This window comes from Sphaerodactylus townsendi, linkage group LG14, assembly GCF_021028975.2.
Source record: "Sphaerodactylus townsendi isolate TG3544 linkage group LG14, MPM_Stown_v2.3, whole genome shotgun sequence".
Classification (NCBI taxonomy): Eukaryota; Metazoa; Chordata; class Lepidosauria; order Squamata; family Sphaerodactylidae; genus Sphaerodactylus; species Sphaerodactylus townsendi.
The window spans coordinates 26939199-26958716 of NC_059438.1; the positions used below are offsets into that span (position 1 = coordinate 26939199).

General features: G+C 40.3%; 1 protein-coding gene across 1 annotated transcript in view; it reads right to left on the reverse strand.

The window, feature by feature from the left end:
- Positions 1–19021, reverse strand: part of LOC125443680 (fatty acyl-CoA hydrolase precursor, medium chain-like) — a 33350-nt gene extending 14329 nt beyond the window's left edge. Inside the window, exons 1-4 of the mRNA XM_048515950.1 lie at positions 18861–19021; positions 4251–4455; positions 2769–2913; positions 560–693 (exon numbers count right to left, since the gene is read on the reverse strand). Of these exons, the coding sequence (XP_048371907.1) occupies positions 560–693; positions 2769–2913; positions 4251–4455; positions 18861–18921 (545 nt within the window). The 5' untranslated portion in view covers positions 18922–19021. The remainder of the gene's footprint in view (positions 1–559; positions 694–2768; positions 2914–4250; positions 4456–18860) is intronic.
- Positions 19022–19518: the final 497 nt, after the last annotated feature.

Genomic DNA, 19518 nt, shown 5'->3' on the forward strand with positions numbered 1-19518 from the left:
CACTCCAGATTTGCAGCTGTTGTGGTGTCCACGTTACTGATCTTAAACCAGAGCAGTTTTGATTCAAATTCATATTCAGCCACAAAAACTCACTGGTGGACCTGAGGCCAGCCACTCCCTTCCCCCCTAACCTGCTTTTCATATTGGTTGCAAGAATAAACTGGAGATAATAAATGAAGGAGTTTAAAGGAGAATGGACAATGTAGAGAAAAAAGAGGGAGAAGAATGTAATAAGCAAAGCATTCATTTCAGCTCTAATGGCATCTGTTGCCTCTACCACCAAAAGAATCTGCCAGTGGCCCAAAAGAGCACAGTGGGCCACAGAGGCTACCACGCCAAGGATGGGGTTCACTGGAAAGATCAAATTAATCACTGGAAAGATCAAATTAATTTCCCTCAGGGAGACAGTGCTGACAGTTTCTAATGCTCACTACACATCCTGATGTTGGCCAATTGGAGAGGGAGGGGCTAGTGAAGACTAAAGCGGATGAGCACATTTAGACTACAAGAATGAGATACATTATATAGGGTTTGAAAAGTCTGGAGCAGAATCTTTTACCTGAAAAAACCAAGGATGCCCAGCCGATACTGAATCGCGACAACCACCACATCTTCAGAAGCTGCCAACGCTGCCCCATCATATGTGGACGCTGCACCCACCAGTAACCCTCCTCCATGGATCCAAACCATCACCTAGAAATCAAATATGCAGTGTTATGTTCAATACTTTGCTCTATAAGGTAGAGTCTTACATAGGCTGACCAACTGTCCCGCTTTTGGCGGGACAGTCACGCATTTAAACAATTTGTCCCGCGTCCCGCGGGTTTGACAAATTGTCCCAATTTTTGGGAGGTTGCTGCACTGCCTTCTGGGGCGCAAGGCAGTGCGGCAGCCTCCCGTGTATAGCCATTGAGCATTATGGCCTTCTGGGGCTTGCCGCTTGCCGCCGCCTGGTCACAGGGCTGCAAACGGCACTCTCCCAGAAGTCGCGTGCGCTTCCTACAGTGTTTATCGCAGACTGGAGAGTTGCCGTTTGCTGCTTGGTTTCAGGGCAGCAAACGGTAACTCCCCAGAAGCTCCGCGCGCTTATGCTGGCAGCGCACGTGTATGCGCGGCCACTTACCGTCCCTGACCGCAAAGCTGACCATCTGGTCACCTTAGTCTTATAAAAAGGTTAGAATGCATCCTGCACATGGGCCCCTTCCGCACATGCAGAATGTTGCACTTTCAACCTGTTTTCAATGCACTTTGAAGCTATGCGGAATAGCAAGATCCACTTGCAAACAGTTGTGAAAGTGGATTGAAAACACATTATTCTGTGTGTGCGGAAGGGGCCATGGAGAAATACCCCTCCTATCAGGATCCCCCACCAGGTGAAAAAAACTACCCATCAGGCAGGCAGGAGTCTTGTTTTGTGATTTTCTACACTATTATCTTTCTTGCCAGTTGCCTCAGTCATAACCCATATCAGCATTCACAGTAAGTAATTCTTACAATTTATGACTGAGGCAACTGAGGTAAATATAATCTTCCTTGGTGGGAAGTCACCAAGGAAGCTTTCCACCTACCTAATGAGCAAATTTTCCCTCAGTAAAAATAGCAGCATCCGCTCGACTATGAGTAGAAGTTGTCACTTTGGCAGCTTTTCTTCTGTGAAACTGTGGATATTCTTACCTCTTTATCTTACCCATTAATTGATAATACTATGATTTCTTGGTTTTCTCTTTCTGCAATAAAATATAGTTTGAATTTAAGAACCAAATGCAGGTTGGTCCTGATACAAAAGGTATTCCACTACTGTTTGTTTGGGAATTTTTTGGGTCAAACACAAAACACTGTCTACAACTTGTATTTTCACTGTCAGGCCTGACCCAGAGATGGTGTTGTTTTACAAGCCATGCCTCTTCCATTGGGCCTCTGGAGGAGAGCTGATAAATGCCCAGCCCTATTTAAACACACATCCGTTGCACAGCACCCATACAAAACTTCATTAACCAACATCCCTGCATCACATACACTAATCTCTTTACCTCCAGTGACCTTCCAGAAGAGGCTCAAGGGACTTTTGCAAGCTGTAAGAATCCTACTCACACTGAACCAGCATTTTCTGTCAGATACATTTTTGTTGGTTGTTGTGAGTTTTCTGGACTGCGTAGCCGTGATCTGGTAGATCTTGTTCCTAACGTTTTGCCAGCAGTGTGTAACAGTGTGTAACAGACTTCTCTCTGTGATACACCTCTGAAGATGCCAGCCACAGATGCAGGTGAAACGTTAGGAACAAGATCTACCAGACCACGGCCACACAGCCCGGAAAACCCACAACAACCAGTTGAATCCGGCCGTGAAAGCCTTTGACAACACATAGATACATTTTTGTTGGAGAAGGCGTTTGTGGATAGTGGCTCACAGTTATACACATTTTTTAAAAATACGTCTTATGTAGACATCTATATCTGTTGTGGCCAATGCAGAAGTTATTACATTAGGGAGCTGGCATACCAGCTGGAACTATTTTTCCCCTCAGTGGCGAGCCAAAACAGCTTATAATATTCCACAGCAGAGTGGGGATTTAATCTTGCATGTACAAAATCCAAGTTCTGTCAACTGCCTTCAGGCTCCTGGGACGAGGGTGGGGGAAGGGACAAGCGGCAAATACGAGTCAGTCTGTATAGTGGTTAGAGTGTTGGTCTAGGATCACTGGGAAGAAAGTTGGGGTAAAAATGAAATAAATAACTAAAAGCTGCTCCTAGAGTAGCAAATGTGCTTACCGGTAACTTTGGTTTCGTGTCCGAATGAGCCACTGTGTAGATATTTAAATATAAGCAGTCCTCAGAAACAGTCAGTTGGACTTTTTCTTTTCTGGTAGTAAAGGCATCCGACAGACCTTGCCCAAGCTCTGGATCCTGCAGACACCTTCACAAAACAAAGCAAAATACAGCTAAAACAAACTGGTACAATGGGAACAAAGTGTTTCCTCATAATCCATCTCTAATAAACTTCTAAAAAGACATTTCAGTGGCATAATACAGCCATGACTACTTGTATGGATACCGTGTTTCCCCGAAAATAAGACAGTGTCTTATATTAATTTTTGCTCCCAAAGATACGCTATGTCTTATTTTCAGGGGATGTCTTATTTTCCCGCTGCACAGCTGCATGTTCTGGTGTTCTGTTCAACGAGCATGCTGCCAAACAAAAACTTTGCTTTCTCTTACTTTTGAGGAATGCTTTATATTTAGCACTTCAGCAAAACCTCTACTATGTCTTATTTTCAGGGGATGTCTTATTTTCGGGGAAACAGGGTAGCAGCAACTAAATCAGTTCATATGGAATGCATGGAGGGAAGCCATTCTGGGAACACATTTCCATCCCCACTGGTTTCCCAAAATGAAACAGTCCATTGGGTGAATTTGCATATTAGGATTGTCAGCTCTGGGTTAGGAAATTTCTGGAGATTTGGGGACAGATCTTTGGAAGGGTAGAGCTTGATGAATGGAGGGAACTCAGCAAGGATGTGATGCCACAGAGCCCATCCGCTGACGTTGCCGTTTCCTCCAGGGGAACTAATCTCTGTGCAAACTCATCTCAGTTGTAATTTCAGGAGAATGCTAGAACCACGTGGAAGAAGAAGAGTTTGGAGTTCTACTCCAAGGAGACTCAAGGTGACCTACAAGCTCCTTTCCCTTCCTCTCCCTATAACAGACACCATGTGTGGTAGATGGAACTGAGAGAGTTCCAAAGAACTGTGACCAGCCCAAGGTCACCCAGCAGGAATGTAGGAAACACATCTGGTTCACCAGATAAGCTTCTACCACTCAGGTGGAGGAGTGGGGAATCAACCCCGGTTCTTCAGATTAGAATCCACCTGCTCTTAACCACTACATCACGCTGGCTGGAGGTAGGCAACCTTGCATATAGCCTATGTATGTTTCCCCAGCAGAAGCGTAGCTCCAAGGGGACGGGAGGGGGGTGTGACGCACCAGGGGCACACCCCTGTGTAGGTGTGGCGAGGGCGTTCCGGGGGCCTGGCAAGGGTGTGGTGGGGTGTTACGGGGTGTGGCATAGCATTCTGGGGCGGGGCAGGGCGGAGGACACACCAGTGCACCGGGCGCTTTCCCCCCTTGCTACGCCCCTGTTCCCCAGCGAGTTAAGTAGTGGGTTCCTGAGGTTGTTTCAGGCCTTTTAACATTGATGTGAGAACACATGGTTCCTTCTTGGAGGGAAGTAAAGATTTTATTGTTGTGACTCACATGGGTGGGTAGGATGTTGCATCTCTTTGACCACTCCATGGGTCAGCCTGTACTGGTGGGGCAAACCGCAAGTTTCCCACTGGTGGCTTTGCATAAGGAATTCCAAGGAAAACATCCACGTCTCTTTCTGCAGCACTGACTTTCACCCGCTGGCCTTGAAGCCTCCCGTATTTAGTAAGCACTTCTGGAGGAGCAAGATCATGACCTATGCAACGAACATAGAATAGTTATCAGTTATGAAGCAGGGATGGACTTTGCCTCAAGTTAAATCTGGCCACCAATCAGCAGAACTGTGGCATCATGTGGCCCAAGAAAGAGCAAGCCCAGCATAAATTCTCCTCCAGCATATTTTCTGCTTCGTTGATAATAATTAATGCAGTGAAGGAGTTGTTCTAATGCAATGTTCTTGTTCTCGACACACCTCTTCATTGTATATGAAATAGCTGAAATCCCTGCTGACAGAAGGGAGTAGACGTTAGAAACGAACAAGGGAACTCACAAAGACTCCCAAGGATCATGTAAGCTTCCCCTCTATCCCGTTCCCTACAATATATTTTCCTGAGTCTCCATGTCCTTTCCCTGCTTCTTTCTCTCCTTCTCACACATCAACCATTATTTCTTTTATATCTTCCCAAAGTCTGCAGCATTATTTATCATTTACTTCATTTATAACCCGCCTTCCTCAGGTGTGTGAAAAGATGTCTTTCCATTCAAGTCTCCAGTCTCTGGATTTAAGTATCAACAGATGGGACCATGTTGTGGATTAGACGTATTGATTAATGTGAAATAATAGGGGCGCCCCCTTTAGTCTAGAAATCTCCCAAGTTGTCAACTCTGTCAGAATCTAGGTATTTTTAATTGGTTCCTAGTATACAGTTATGTATTTATTACTACATGTTTAAGCTGCCTTTCACTAACAGAAAACTCACAACAGTATGCATAATGATTTTTCTTTGAGCCTACATTTAGGAACACAGCCTGAACAAAACCAAGTATTAAAATTAGGGTCGTGGCCAATTAGTCAATTATTATAACAGTATTGATAAACTAATCATAGACGTGAATGCTCACAAAAGCTTATTCTGGAAAACATTTTTATCTGTCCTTTAGGTGCTAATGGACATTATTTAATTTTACTGCCACAGAGTAACACATCTGTCTCTGCAATTAAAATCAATTAACTGCTTGCATTTGCTTATGGACAAAAGTCACAAAACAATGAATTCTGAATAAAGAACATTTCCCCATGTTTGAAAATTCATTAACAAGCCATTCGCATGATCATTAAACAGAAGTGGCACTTTAAATACTAACAATATTTGACTCCAGTACTAGACATCCAACCACTCATTCTGCTCACCAACCCCCTAGCTTACTGTGCTGTGTGCTCCCATAAACCCCTTCCGCACATGCAGAATAATGCACTTTCAATCCACTTTCAATCCACTTTGCAGCTGTGCAGAATAGCAAAATCCACTTGCATACAATTGTGAAAGTGGACTGAAAGGGCATTATTCTGCATGTGCGGAAGGGGCCATAATTTCTGAGGAGTTTTTCCTGCTACAAAAAGACATCAGTCACTGTCATGGCAAATGGCACCAAGTGTGGGAGGTGTTTGGGGGGCTAGGGGGTTCCAGCTCCCTTCATTTTTGGCACTGCAAGTCCCAAGTTCATCTTAAACTGGGTGGCTAATTTGCAAACACCGGTCTATTTTCTGATGAGACATGCCTGCTACATTGAAAGTACCTTAGCTTCCATTGCAAATAGCAGGGGAGTGGGGTCTCTGGAGATAAATCTTGGCCAGGATGTTCCCATTCCCTTCATTTATGGCACTGCAACGCCCACAATCATTGGGGTAGTGGCCAATTGTGAGATCACAGTTTTATTTTCTGATGCCTCCCACAGCCCAACAGATGGACAGATGGACACAAAGACAGATGCATCTTTTTATTACCATACATACAATTTGAGGATTAGATTACCTGGATGCATGTAATGAGTAACCAGGCTACAAAAATGCATATATGGAATTGTTGGGTTTTAAAAAATGAAACCTAATTTCCTCTGCAATGTGCTAACTGGTCAGTATTTCAAATACTGCTCAGCATTTCAAATAAAAGTGCTTGATGTTAGTCAGCAACAATATTACAGCTCTATAATTGTGGAGACTGAGGCTCCTTCCGCTCATGCAGAATAATCCATTTTTAATCCACTTTCAATGCACTTTGCAGCTGGATTTTACTGTGTGGAGTAGCAAAATCCACTTGCAAACAATTATTAAAATGGATTGAAGATGCATTATTCTGCATGTGCGGAAGGGCCCTGAGATCCAGCCATTTAGAGCCAGGGTGTGTTTTTTTTAATGAATTAGAATGCAGTTCTTATCACAATGTATGATTAAATGTGGAATTTGTTGCCAGAGGAGGTGGTTGCAGACACAAGCAATAGACAGCTTTAAGAGAAGATTAAACAGATTCATGGAGGGACACTCCAACTGTGGCTACTAGCCATGGTGACTAAAACAAACCTCAACATCCAGAGACAACAAACCTCTAACACCAGTCAAGGGAAGGTCTCAGCTTGTGGGCCCTGGTGTTGCCCCTCTAGAGAAACTGGTTGGCCAGTGGCCACTCTGAGAGACAGGAGGCTGGACTAGATGGACTTCTGATCTGGTCCAGCAGGATTCTTCTTATGTTTGGTATATTCCATCTCCAAGGGTATATTTTGATGTAAAGGGTGGATGGAGAAGAGAAATTTAGTCTGAGCAGTTAAAATTCCCTTACAATCTCACATTCGTCTTTCACATCTTGGGGGATTGGAATTTCAGCACAAGAGGCTCTGTGTGTAACCCAAACACAATAATACCAATAACCAAAGAGAGGCTATAGTATATATAGAACAGTTTGTTCTGGTGTGTTTAATCCAAGATGCTAACCTCCAGCTATCTGTCATTTGGAAGAAATGCTAGAATCTGACTAGCATGTGATCTGCGTTAAGATTGAACTTGCCATCTGAGAACACAATTCAAGTTAGCACATAGAGTAATGTCTGTTTGCGGTAGAGGTGGATTCTTTCTTGGCCAAAGACATAATGATATTATGTCCTCTGTTATACACCAGCATTCCTGTTCTGCTGCTATTACTAACATTACCTTAGAAACTAACATGAGGGTTGTTAGTGATTGTTGGTAACGCCAACCTACAAGTGACTTCTGCCTGGAGTTCTCCTATGATGCAAATGATCTGCAGAACCCTGAAATCACTTCCCCAAGAGAAAATGGCACCTTAATAAAGTGGTTTCTATTCACATTCCCACTGAGCTCTCAGCCTTCCTTAAACTCCGCCCCTCAAATCTCCAGGAATTTCTGAAATTGGCAACCCTAGTCAGGCATCAATTCTGGTAGTAGCCCATGCGCCATTTTTCTTAACACTGCAGAAGTTATTTAGTTCCAAGCGTTACTGGCTAACTTCTGTGAATCAGACCCCAGACTCAAAGAAAAAGGTTAGGGCATGGTCAATTGGCTATGCTGGCAGGGGCTGTTGGGAACTGTAGTCCATGAACATCTGAAGCGCCAGAGTTGGACACCTCAGGATTAGAGCATTTTTTCCCACCACTTGGCAAGTATCATTCAGGACCAAAGAGACTTTCTAGTGCAGGAGTAGGGAACCTGCGGCTCTCCAGATGTTCAGGAACTACAATTCCCATCAGCCCCTACTAGCATGGCCAATTGGCCATGCTGACAGAGGCTGATGGGAATTGTAGTTCCTGAACATCTGGAGAGCCGCAGGTTCCCTACCCCTGTTCTAGTGTCAAAGGGTAGCAAGAATCCACCCAGTTCTTGAACCATTTTTTCCTGTGCCCTGCTTTGAATACCAGCACCAGAACCTCTCTTTCCTTCCCCAGTGCTTCACCTTTTGAAATACGGTTGCCAACTCCAAGTTGGGGAATTCCTGAATATTTGGGGATGGAGCCTGGGGAGAGCATGATTTAGAGAGGGGATGGGGTCACCGCAGGGTATAATGCTGTAGAGTCAACCATCCATAGGAGTCTATTTAGGCTGCTTCTGCGTACGCTGGTTAGGTGAAGATAATGTTCTTTTCTTCCCCATTGTACGTTACTTCAATTGTAACTCATAGGAGTCATTTGCTCCAGGTAAAATTACCTCAGCGATTTTAGGATGTTGTAATTCTGGGAGATCTCCAGGCCCCACCCACAGAGCACCACCCCTATTTTGAATATTTCAGTCCACTTCACCTTTTCCTTACATTCAGCTTTCTCTACATCAGTGAGAGTGAGACATTCAATGAAGTGAACGCCTTTGTAAGTGCATTCAAATCAATGAGTTTAGAAGGGTGTAACTCAGCTTGAGGAATGCACCGCTAATCACGATTAATTCCATATGCCACAAATGCCTCCTTTCACCTTTTCTCTCCCTTTCCTTATTCATTATTCTGAAAGGTGTAAAGCCGTTAAAAAGAAGTCTCTGAATCTGAACTTTCTGAGAGCAACTCCTCTGCCAACATGGGCATGTAGAAACAATACCTGGACAGGAACATGCTGGTTTTCTTATTTGCAAATTCACTCCAAATAAATCCCTTTGACCAATAGACAGGAATATCTTCACTTTATATATCTCAGGACAAAAAAGGGGGGAAGGGACATCTGGGCTGTTCCTGCACACCACAATTATACTGGGTTACAATCAGTATCTTACAATCTGGGTCTATTTTATCCCAGGTTCTCCTTTTGCATGCTGCCCTTTTCTGTGAAGGAAGCAAGTGAAGACTGGGAGGAAATACTCCAGTTTGTTTTGCACGAACCTGGGTCTTTTGTATTTACCTTGCAAGCATATCCGCACTTGCGCAAATATCCCCGGTGTCCTGTGTTCTGATTGGCTGTTGTTTTGGGGTGGCAGCTTGAATGAACGTCTCTGTCCTGCCTTTTGAATTGCTAGCGCCTGATCCCTCCCTAACACTGAACTCAAATTGGCTGTTTCCCGCTCAAGGTCCTTTTCAGGCTGTTGCCACCCCCATAAAAAGGCTGTGCCTCTGATTGGTCGACCCACAGCAAGTGGGGGAAACCCCCCCTTTTTTCCAGTTCTAGATAGGGCCCAGTGCAGGCCTCAAAAAACTATGGGGCACTGCATCACATCACATTCCCACTCACATTCTTTTATTTTTTTTGGAAAACGAGAGACTCCCCACCCAAGCCCTTCTGATCACTCTGAAATGGTGGTCTGAAGAGTGGGGGAAGTGCTGTGGTGTGGGCACGGGAAGGTGGGGAGGTGAGAGAAAACCCAAAGAAAGCTAAATGCACAGTGATATCATTCACTCTCCCTGCAGAGAGAGAGAAAAAACTGCTTTAAACCATGGGGATTATCTGATCTGAAGGCAGGGTGACTGCCAAAGAGGGGAAAACATGTGCGTAACTGAGAAATCAAACCCAAGCAGAACGTACACTCAATGCAAAGGAGACCACATGTGTGTAAATGCCCTTTGCGTACTGAAGGTGCCATCAAGTCACAGGTTTCCAAGGCAACAAATGGGACAGCTTCCTGGAGATTCTCCCCTAACCAATTGCTGCCATGTATTTCTGCAGGGACCTAAGCTCTTTGGAAATTTGCAGGTTTGCAGAGAGAAGGTGGGAAGAAAGCTGCCCGAGGCCAGAGGGTCATAACTGCCAACTCTACTCCCTGGCTAATCAGACAAGGCTTTTATTCCCTGGGATAGTTTAAATTTTCTGGATTTTTGGTGCCTGGCCACTGTAAAAAGTTTAAACTATAGTGTTGGTTCCTAGCCAGCCTATTCTGTTCCAAAATATTGAGGTTTTGAGTGGTAGTTCAAACCTTTGGCTCTAGAACTTGTCCTCTCTCTGTCTGGTCTTTGGAGCATCTGTCTTCATGGGGGTCACCTGCACACTGAAGAGTTGCTTGTGTGGAGAAGAAAGTGTTAAAGGGTTTGCCTGAATCAGTTTAAATTTTAAATAATATTTACCTTTAAAAATTTTAATTGCTGTTTTAGTTGCTTTTAGTTGGGCTTGGTGGGGGGAGGCTGAGGACCTTGGCCCAAGAGTCGGGGGAGGCTTCAGGCCTGGTTTGACCTGGTTATTTAAAAAATTCTAAAATAAAAAGAAATACTGTTTGTTTTTCCTTTTTCTTCCCTTTGTCTGATTCTGTAAATATTATGTAATTGGTTGTTTGTGCTTGTTAAGAGTTCTGATTTAAGCAGTGGTGGGATCCAAACATTTTAGTAACAGGTTCCCATGGTGATGGGATTCAAACTGTGGCGTAGCGCCAATGGGGCTGGGTGGGGCACGACAGGGGCGTGGCCGGGCATTCCGGGGATGGGGCATTCCTGGGCGGGGTTATGGCAAGGACGCAGCTGCTGCGCTGGTCCTTGGGCGGGAAACGAATGCATGCAGGCGCAGGCTGCCACGCACGCCGGTGCACCTCCTGCTAGACTGCTTCAAGTTCTGCACGCTACTGCTGAGAGGAGTGGCATAACTAAGGCAAAAATCACGTGGCAAAATCACCAATTAGTAACCCCCTCTCGGCACACACAAATAATTAGTAACCTACTCTCGGGAACCTGTGAGAAACTGCTGGATCCTACCTCTGGATTTAAGACTGTTGTTGATAGTTTTTTTTTTTTAAAATATTTTTATTGATATTTCGGAATTATTACAAATTTATAATGTATACTTTATATACATCCTCCATATCTTTTTTCCCCCTTTTTCCCCTCCCCCTCCTTCTTCTTCTCTTCTTTAGATGCGCATAAGTATAAGGTCCATTCTTTTCAATCTTCTTGTCCATTTTTCTTCTGTAATTCCAACTTCAAGAAGCAGTCTTTGAATTCCATCCAAACCTCCCTCATGTCCTTTTGTTTTTCTTGCCATATTTGATTTCTTGACATTGTGTCAAAAATTTCTAATTGTATTTGCTCCCATTTATATTCCAACCATTTCTGCATTGTCCAGATTTTTTTGTCCTTCCACCCCAATGCTATTACTGCATGGGTCATTTGATCAAGTGAATCTGAAAAAGTTTTCTTTTTCTTTTGTTCTATTATAATATAATCCACTATACCTATAAATAGTAAATCTATATTTATCTTTTATTCTTACCTTTTACATATTTTTTCTATGTATTTTATCACATTTTTTTCCACATATTTTTTTACTTCTATACATTCTAGCCACATATGGGGTATATACTACATTTTTTATTCTCCACAATGCCAACATTTCGGACTGAGTCCAATTTATCATATATGCCAACTGTTTCTCGTGTTCTATACCATTTTAATATTAATTTCTTTCTCTAGTTCTGTATATTTATCTATTTTTATTTTATTTATATTGTTCATAGTCCTTTTAATAAGCTCTATGTCTTTCACTCCATCTTGTTGCCATTTTTTCCATTATGATTCTTAATATAAATCCTTGATCTTCTATCATGTTTTTGTATAAAAACACCTAAGATTTGTCCTTTTTCTTTTCCTCATATATTTTTATACAACTTTTCATTATACACTCTTTCCTCCCTCCTGGAGGCTTTTGTCTTTTCCCATATTCCTCTTAATAGTAACCAGTTTTCTTTACCTCCTTTCTCTAAAAAATTTGGAAACTGTATTAATTCTCCCTCTTTCATTGTACACAGCAATTTTGTATATTCCTTGTCTATGTAGAGATCTTATTGCTTGTGTTCCTTCCTGTCCAACCATGCTCATGAAGTGGTGTCAAGATCCAGTAACTCTACATCCATTTTCCCTTCCATTTTCTCCCAGATTTCCATTGATACCTTTCTAGGGCCTTTTAATTTTTTTGTTCTTCTATTTTTGAACAACTTGAATATATTCCAAAGCCACCATGGTTCAAATTTATTTCATTTTCTAACTTCATCCATCTGTCTCTTTTGTATCTATTTGAATTCCCATCAAACTTTGTATTTGAAATGCCTCAGAGTACCTCTGTACTCTGGGGAGCCCCCAGCCCATTAGTTTTTTAGACACATAGACTATTTTATTCATCACTCTTGGTTTCTTTTTGATTAAATGCTCCATAGTTTAATTTTCTTGTCCCATTCTTCAAATTGTTTTTCTTAACTTAATCTCTAAAGCAATTTACGAAATAGATAGAAGAGTTTTGGCATTATACACATTTTTAATGCTACTATTCTCTTAGAAATAGATTGTGATTCTTCTCTCGCCACTCCTTTAATTACTTCATTATTTTTTCCCACATCACTTCGTAATTATATTTAAACATCTTTTTCCTTCTTGTTTGTTAATGTTATACCTAAATATTTAATCTTCTTTTCTTCACCATTTCCTTCCCTTAGTAGTGTTTTTTTCTATATTTATTCTGTGATTTTCAGTTTTCTCCATATTAACCACCAAACCAGAATGCTCTTGAAAGTCTTCTAATATTATTTTTAATTCTTTTTAAAGTTTCTTACAGGATTAGTTGTTATTAGTAATAAATCATCTGCAAATAAATTTATTCTTATTTCTTTCTTATTGATTTTATACTTCCTTTGATCCTACCGTTATTTCTAATTCTATCCTTAGATATTCCATTGTTAATACGAATAATGATGGAGAAAGTTTGACATCCTTGTTTCACATTTCTTTTCTATCCCAATTTTTTCCGACCATCCATTGTTTATCATAATCTTTGCTTTATTGTTTTTATATAATTCTTTTAATATCGTTATTAACTCTTTTCCAACTCACTGTTCCATTATTTGGAATAAATATGCATGGCTAACTGTGTCAAATGCTTTATAGACATCTAATTTTATCATGGCATATTTTTTATTCCTTTCCATGTTCCATCACATTCAATACATTTCTTATGGGATAACTAATATCTCTATCTTCTCAATGAATCTGTGATTGATCTTGGACCAATTATTTTTGGTAATATTGCTTTTATTCTATCTCTATTAATATTTTAGTGAATATTTTATAATCCTGGTTTAATAAACTTATAGAATTCTATATGATTCAACCTGTTCTGGATTGCTGGTCCTGGTTTTAATATAGTGATTATTTCTGTTTCTCTCTCCATGTTTCTGGTATGTTCTGTCCCTTTTAATATCTTATTATATAACCTTTTGTAATTCAGGGTATTAAAATTTCTGCCATTTCCTTTGTAATAACTCATGCTGTAAACTGCCTAAACCAGGAGACTCTGTTGTTCTTTAATTCTTTTATTACTAAGCCTATTTCTTCTTGTGTTATATCTTCCTCCATACTTTGTTTCCTCCTCCTGTGTTAGGATCTTTTTATGTATTTCTTCTATCCTTTCTGTATCTATCCTTTTAAATAATTTTTGATAGAACTGTGCAAACCTTTGTCTAATTCTTATGTTTCCGTTATTCTTTTCCATATTGTTTTCACTTATTATTGATTTTACTCTTTTGTTTTTCTTTCTTTTCTTTTAAATAATTGGCTATTGTTGTTTCATTGACTTTATATTGGTTCTTTGGAAATTGATTTTTGACCCATGTGTCTTTTTTTTTTCCATAACTCTGACTGATCCAATTCTTTCTAGTTGTTTTTATTTAGTAGTTTTAATTCTTTATAGTCTGTTAAATTATTTTCTATTCTGTAGTTTCTATCTCTGCAGTTCTTTGATTTTTTTCCACTAATTGATGTCTTTTCCCTTATTCAGTGCCTTTTTTCTGTCTTTTTTTTTGTATTTCTATACAATACCCTCTCATTACTGCCTTCGAGGTGATCCCACAACATCCCTGGCTCTTGAGGCGGTGTTTCTATTTTCTAGAAAATAATTGTTTATTCCTTCCTGTAAAATCTTTCTTATTTCTTTTCATTCTTTCATTATAATATTATTTCATCTCCATCTATACTGTTTGTCCCTCTTTTGCCAGTCTGAATGTGAAGCTACCACCGGAGCATGGTCTGAAATCCACTCTTTATGTGTCTGATCTCTACACATTGTATAGACTCCATGTTCTTTTGTCAGAATATATAGTCTATGTATGTAAATTTTTTTATGTCTGTTAGAATAGAAAGTTGGTTGTTGTGTTTTTTCCCATCTCCTCATACATATTAGTTATATTCCATTGTTTAAAGCCCTTATAAGTTCTCAAATCCATATTACAGTCTCCCACTATTAATGTTTCTCCTTTTATATTCCCTTTCTTTGTACTCTGTTAAATTGTTTTAGGAAACTCTTTGTTTTTTTTTTTTGTTAGGTGCATATAAGTTCATTAGTGTTATTTGTCTCATTAAGGAAACCTTGTAACAAAATCCATCTCCCATTTTGATCCTTCAATATTTTTTTTTTGCACTTGTATGTTTATTATTATTTTTCGGCCAAAATAGCAAACATCCATTCTTCTTTTTTTTCCTCTTGCTCTTGATTCACATAAGGTTCTCTCAGCCCGTATCTTTGTATTAAAGGAGCAATATCTCTCTTTCTTTTATGTATGCTTTTGATGCAAATCAAATCCCAGTTTTCTTTCTTAACTAGGTTTGGCTAGTTTAAATCTTTTGAAATTGGAATTTAATCCGTTAATATTTACAGATACAAGTTCTTAAATCTCCTGCACATAAGTAATAATTCTTTTGTCTACTATTTTCGGGCCTGCTGCTGTTTCATATATTCATTTTTTTTCCCTCGCTTTCCCCTTTCCCCCTTTCCAGATGTTCTGAGGAGAGATTCCTCCCTCCCACATCTTGGATTTTCGGCTTCATGCGGTCTTCCCCTCCTCCCCCCCAGCTTATATTCTTGGACAATTCTCTGTTAATGCAATCAATCAGTTTAAAAATTCTTATAACATTCAAATAAAAAAAGATACTCTCTTAATACATACATATCCACTAGATTGCATTTTGCATAAACCTATTTTTTTCCAATCAGAAGAGAGTTTTCTGTCTGGGCATTCCGCTTCCATTTTGATGTTTACTGAAGCAGTGTTGAAGCTTGATAATGCTATTCAAAACAAATTTCTGGGAAACTTTTCCCAGGATTGTTAAAGTTAAACAATGTTAGAACAGATTACTGTTTTTATATCTTCTAAAAACTACATACAAGAGTTATTTTAGTTAGTGATTGTTATTCAGTTAAGTTCTCTATTAGTACTTAGAGAGTGAAATGTTATATAGCCATTTAAAAGAATTTTGAAGAAGTCTTGACTTATGTTATTCCTTTTCTTTGGCGCTTTGAACGCTCCAGCCCAAGTGGTATTCAAGTGGGTTGCAGCCTGGTCCTGCATGTCTTCTTCTTCTTGAATCCTCACTGTCTTCGTCTTGAGGTTCTGCAGCTTCCCAAGGAAAGACCCAGTTTTATCCAGAAGTTGTTGTGCCTCCCCTTTGGGGTTCTTAAGCTATATATTTCTGGATTGCTTTTCTCAAAATGGAGGATCGCCATTGGTAAGATCCATGATGAATTTTTTTTTATTTGCCTTTTATATAGAGCATTTGCATAGGCATTAGTGCTTTCTTTGATTTTGCAGCGCTTCTTAAGGAGAGATCTTTGTCTCTAATAAAAAATTTTCTTGCCTTTTTATATCAATTTGTGAGGCTGAGCATTTCTCAGCTTCTTGTATAGTGCGTTTCTTTGATCTCTTCTGTAGTGCATTTGAAAAATAATGTCTGAGTTCTGTTTCCTGAGAAAATCCTCTGTGGGGCTCTATCTATCGATTCCGGTGTCGCTTGGAATGTTTATAGAATTGAGCCACTGAATTACTTGTTTTTTTATATCTGTTTCATTCTCCATTCTTGGGACTCCACTAAACGGTTTGCACGCCTTTGTCTATCTGAGAGAGAGGCTATTTTTGGATTTCAGGAAGTCAATATCATCAGTGTTTTTTCTTTTATATTTGTCTCTCGTTTTTAATCACTCTCTCCACAGTGTTAGAAAGTTTCTTTGACATGTCTTGTATGTCTTTATCAATTGCAATCAGATTGGTCTGTGTTGTCTTAGTAAAGTCATCAAAGGAAGCTTTTATTTGATTTGTTAGCTCTAACAAATCTGTTTTGGTTACATAGTTTTCCTTGGGCGCCATATAAGCTTTGCTTCAGCCTTTATCTTTTTTTAGTATTTTAATTGGACTCACCGGTTTGTTTTTCGTCTCTTCGAAAGCTGTCCGGTGTTCTCCCTTTTGAGTTCTCTGTTTTAAGTTGATTATTAGTCTTTATCTTCTCTTTTATGCCATTAAATCTTTGTTGCTTGCCGGGAGGGTGTCGAAAAGCGTCTAATCCTTGTCGGACATGCGCAGAAAAGCGACTGTTGTTGATAGTTACCTGGTTTGGGGGGAGAACCTTAAGCTTGCTGGGTTTTGGTTGGTTTTTGACTGATTTTCTTGTGGGCTAGATAATCCTGTGAATCTCCCTCCATTGGTTTATCATTTTTGGGGGAGGGGTGTTGATTCTCCGCTGGGAATTCTCCTATTTGAATTGACTGGCTTCCATTGTAGCCAATAATTGTTAAGCCAGAAAAACCTGAACCTGAATTTTACTGAATTTGTTATACTCTCTAGCCTGTGGGCTCATTCCGCACATGCAAAATAATGCACTTTCAAACTGCTTTCAGTTCTTGGGTGCTGTGTGGTTTCCGGGCTGTATGGCCGTGTTCTAGCAGCATTCTCTCCTGACGTTTCGCCTGCATCTGTGGCTGGCATCTTCAGAGGAATGCTTTCGACAATGCTTTCAGTTCTCTTTGAAGCTGTGCGGAATAGCAAAATCCACTTGCAAATAGTTGTGAAAGTGGTTTGAAAATGCATTATTTTGCATGTGCGGAAGGGGCTCTAGTTTCTAATAATAAAGTCATACTTTTCTCTACTGGAACTTATGCTAACAATATCTAACCTTCAAAACCCTAATCAATTTTTTTCTGTTTTATCAAATTATTCTTTCAAGTGTTTACACCAGTCCAAAACCTTAACTAAATTATTTTCTTTATGTATTTGCCATTTCTTCAATTGTAGGTTTAGCTGGAGTTTTCCATTTCTGTGCACCGATTATTCTTGCTATGGTTGTCATATATAAAAACAAAGTTCCATGTTTACTTTCCAGAGATCTATCCATACGTCTCCACAGGTAAGCTCGAAGGTTTCATTTGTATATTTGTCTTTAAAATATTTTGAATTATTGTATGTATTAACCTCCAGTATTGTTTAGCTTTTGCACAAGTCTATGGGAACTCTGTGCCTGTGGATCACAATATTGTTTAGCTTTTGCACAAGAATCTGTAGGAAGAAATGTATGCTGCCAGTACCATGTTGGGAAATATAATCCCCTATAGTGTACTTCTGGAGCTCTTAAAAGAAATTTCTGTGTCTTTGGATGAGTAGGCAAATTATCCTGAGGGCTACCGTTCTAGGGGGATCTCTATGTTAGTCTGTTGTAGCAAACTTAACACCTTAAAGATTCACAAAATTTAACTTTGCAGGAGCTTTTGTGAGTCAAAGCTCACTTTTTCAGATACATGAAAAGAAGCCTTCTACCTCAGTGCTGGGAAGTTCGTGAAGATCTGGGGCAGAACTCGGGGAGCAGAAAATGATAAGCACATAGGTAATGCCAGAGTCTGTAATCCAAAGTCACCATTTTTTTCAGGAAACTGATTTCTGTAGTCTGGAGATCTGTTGTAATTCCACAACCCCAAGCTCCCCTGGAAGTTGGCCAGGATCCTATGTGGAAACCAAACTGGAAATACTACTTATGGGGAAGATATGTAGAAATCACACTGTAGAAAGCCTCCTCATAAAAAGGACCACCCATTTGATTTCCACATAGGAACAATCTAGATGCAGCCAGTTCTGGAGATGCCTTCTGAAGACAGCACTGCCCTACAAAGCTACATTAGCGAACATGCAAATTTAGTAAAGTAAGCCTTTGACCAGAATTGATCCACAGGAACAGAATTAAAGTTTTGCTGAATTTGATCGCGATTAGACTAGACAAAGCACATTTCTGTAAGTAGCTAAGTTTTATTCAGCTTGTGTTGCTTTTTTGCCTCAGTAGATTTTGCCATTTCACATAGCTTTCTCACCTGCCACGCCCCAAACTTTGCCTGTTGATGGCTTCAAAAGGAGCTGCATTCTAGAGCCGCTGCCTTTTGCCTGGGCAAAGATTGTTAGTTAATAGTTTATTTGATGTATTGTAATAGGACTTCATATTTGTTAGTCGCTTTGGGTGTTCTTTTGAACACAAAGCCGGGTTATGAATAAATACAACAAGCCTGTACTGATATATTCAAACACAAAAACTTATAGAATGCAATAGAAGAAGACTCTGTCCAATTCAGTCTCTCAGACCCTTCCTCCATTTTCATCAGCCTGGGTTAAATTCCCCTCATGAGTAGTTAAGTCAGCCCAATGGATGTAGTTTTCTATGCATTTGGTAAAATTATCCTTGACTCATGAAAGCCCATACTGAAACAAATGGCTTGTGAAAACTCATACTGAAATAAATCTTTGAGGTGCTAGTGGACCCCTGTGTCACAATCCAAAGGGTAGAGCCTGTTTAGCCCAAGCAAACCCTTGTCCAAATAATGCTATTTTCTTGCATGTTTCATTTCTGCCACAGAGACCAAAAATAAAACACCCCAACCAGCTTCTGCTCATTTAAAAAATCTTACCTTGGGTCACCCACACAGCAAAAATCAGCAGGACCAACAAAATCCCTTTTCCGTTTGACATGGTGAATCTGCCTAGAAGCACCCGTAACACCAGCGTGGGATATCTTTGCTGAAGTTCAATTGAAGCAGAGGCCAGAACTGCACTGAACCTCAGACCTTGACAGACCTCCACAGGCTGAAGTTCGCATACCAGCCCCTTTTTGGAAATGAGCCCAGAAAAGTAGTTCCACCTCCACTGGCAGTTGAAAGGATTTAAGCAACACTGGAGAACAACAAGGGAGAGAGAGCGAGAGAGCGCTGGGAACCATTTGCAAGATTTAATCCTGCGTGCTGGTTGGGCTGCAAGAGGACACACAAGCCCCAAGTCACCAGTTCATGCCCAATTCAGCCAGCTTTTATGAAAAATTGCTCTGCAAGGCATACAAAATAAGCTTTTTTTTAAAAAAAGGTACAACTGTAAAGAAATTGATTCCTTTGAGCAGTTTCCCTGTTCTCTATTCAGTTTGTGGATAAAGTCACAGACCAACATAAACCACACTATGGTCGAATTCCCACTGAGGATTAGATGCGTGCTCGTCATACAAAATATCCAGGTTTCCAGCAGAACTCCTCACTGCACCAGTGCTGAACACCCTTTCATCCTGTTTCTGGTGCTCCC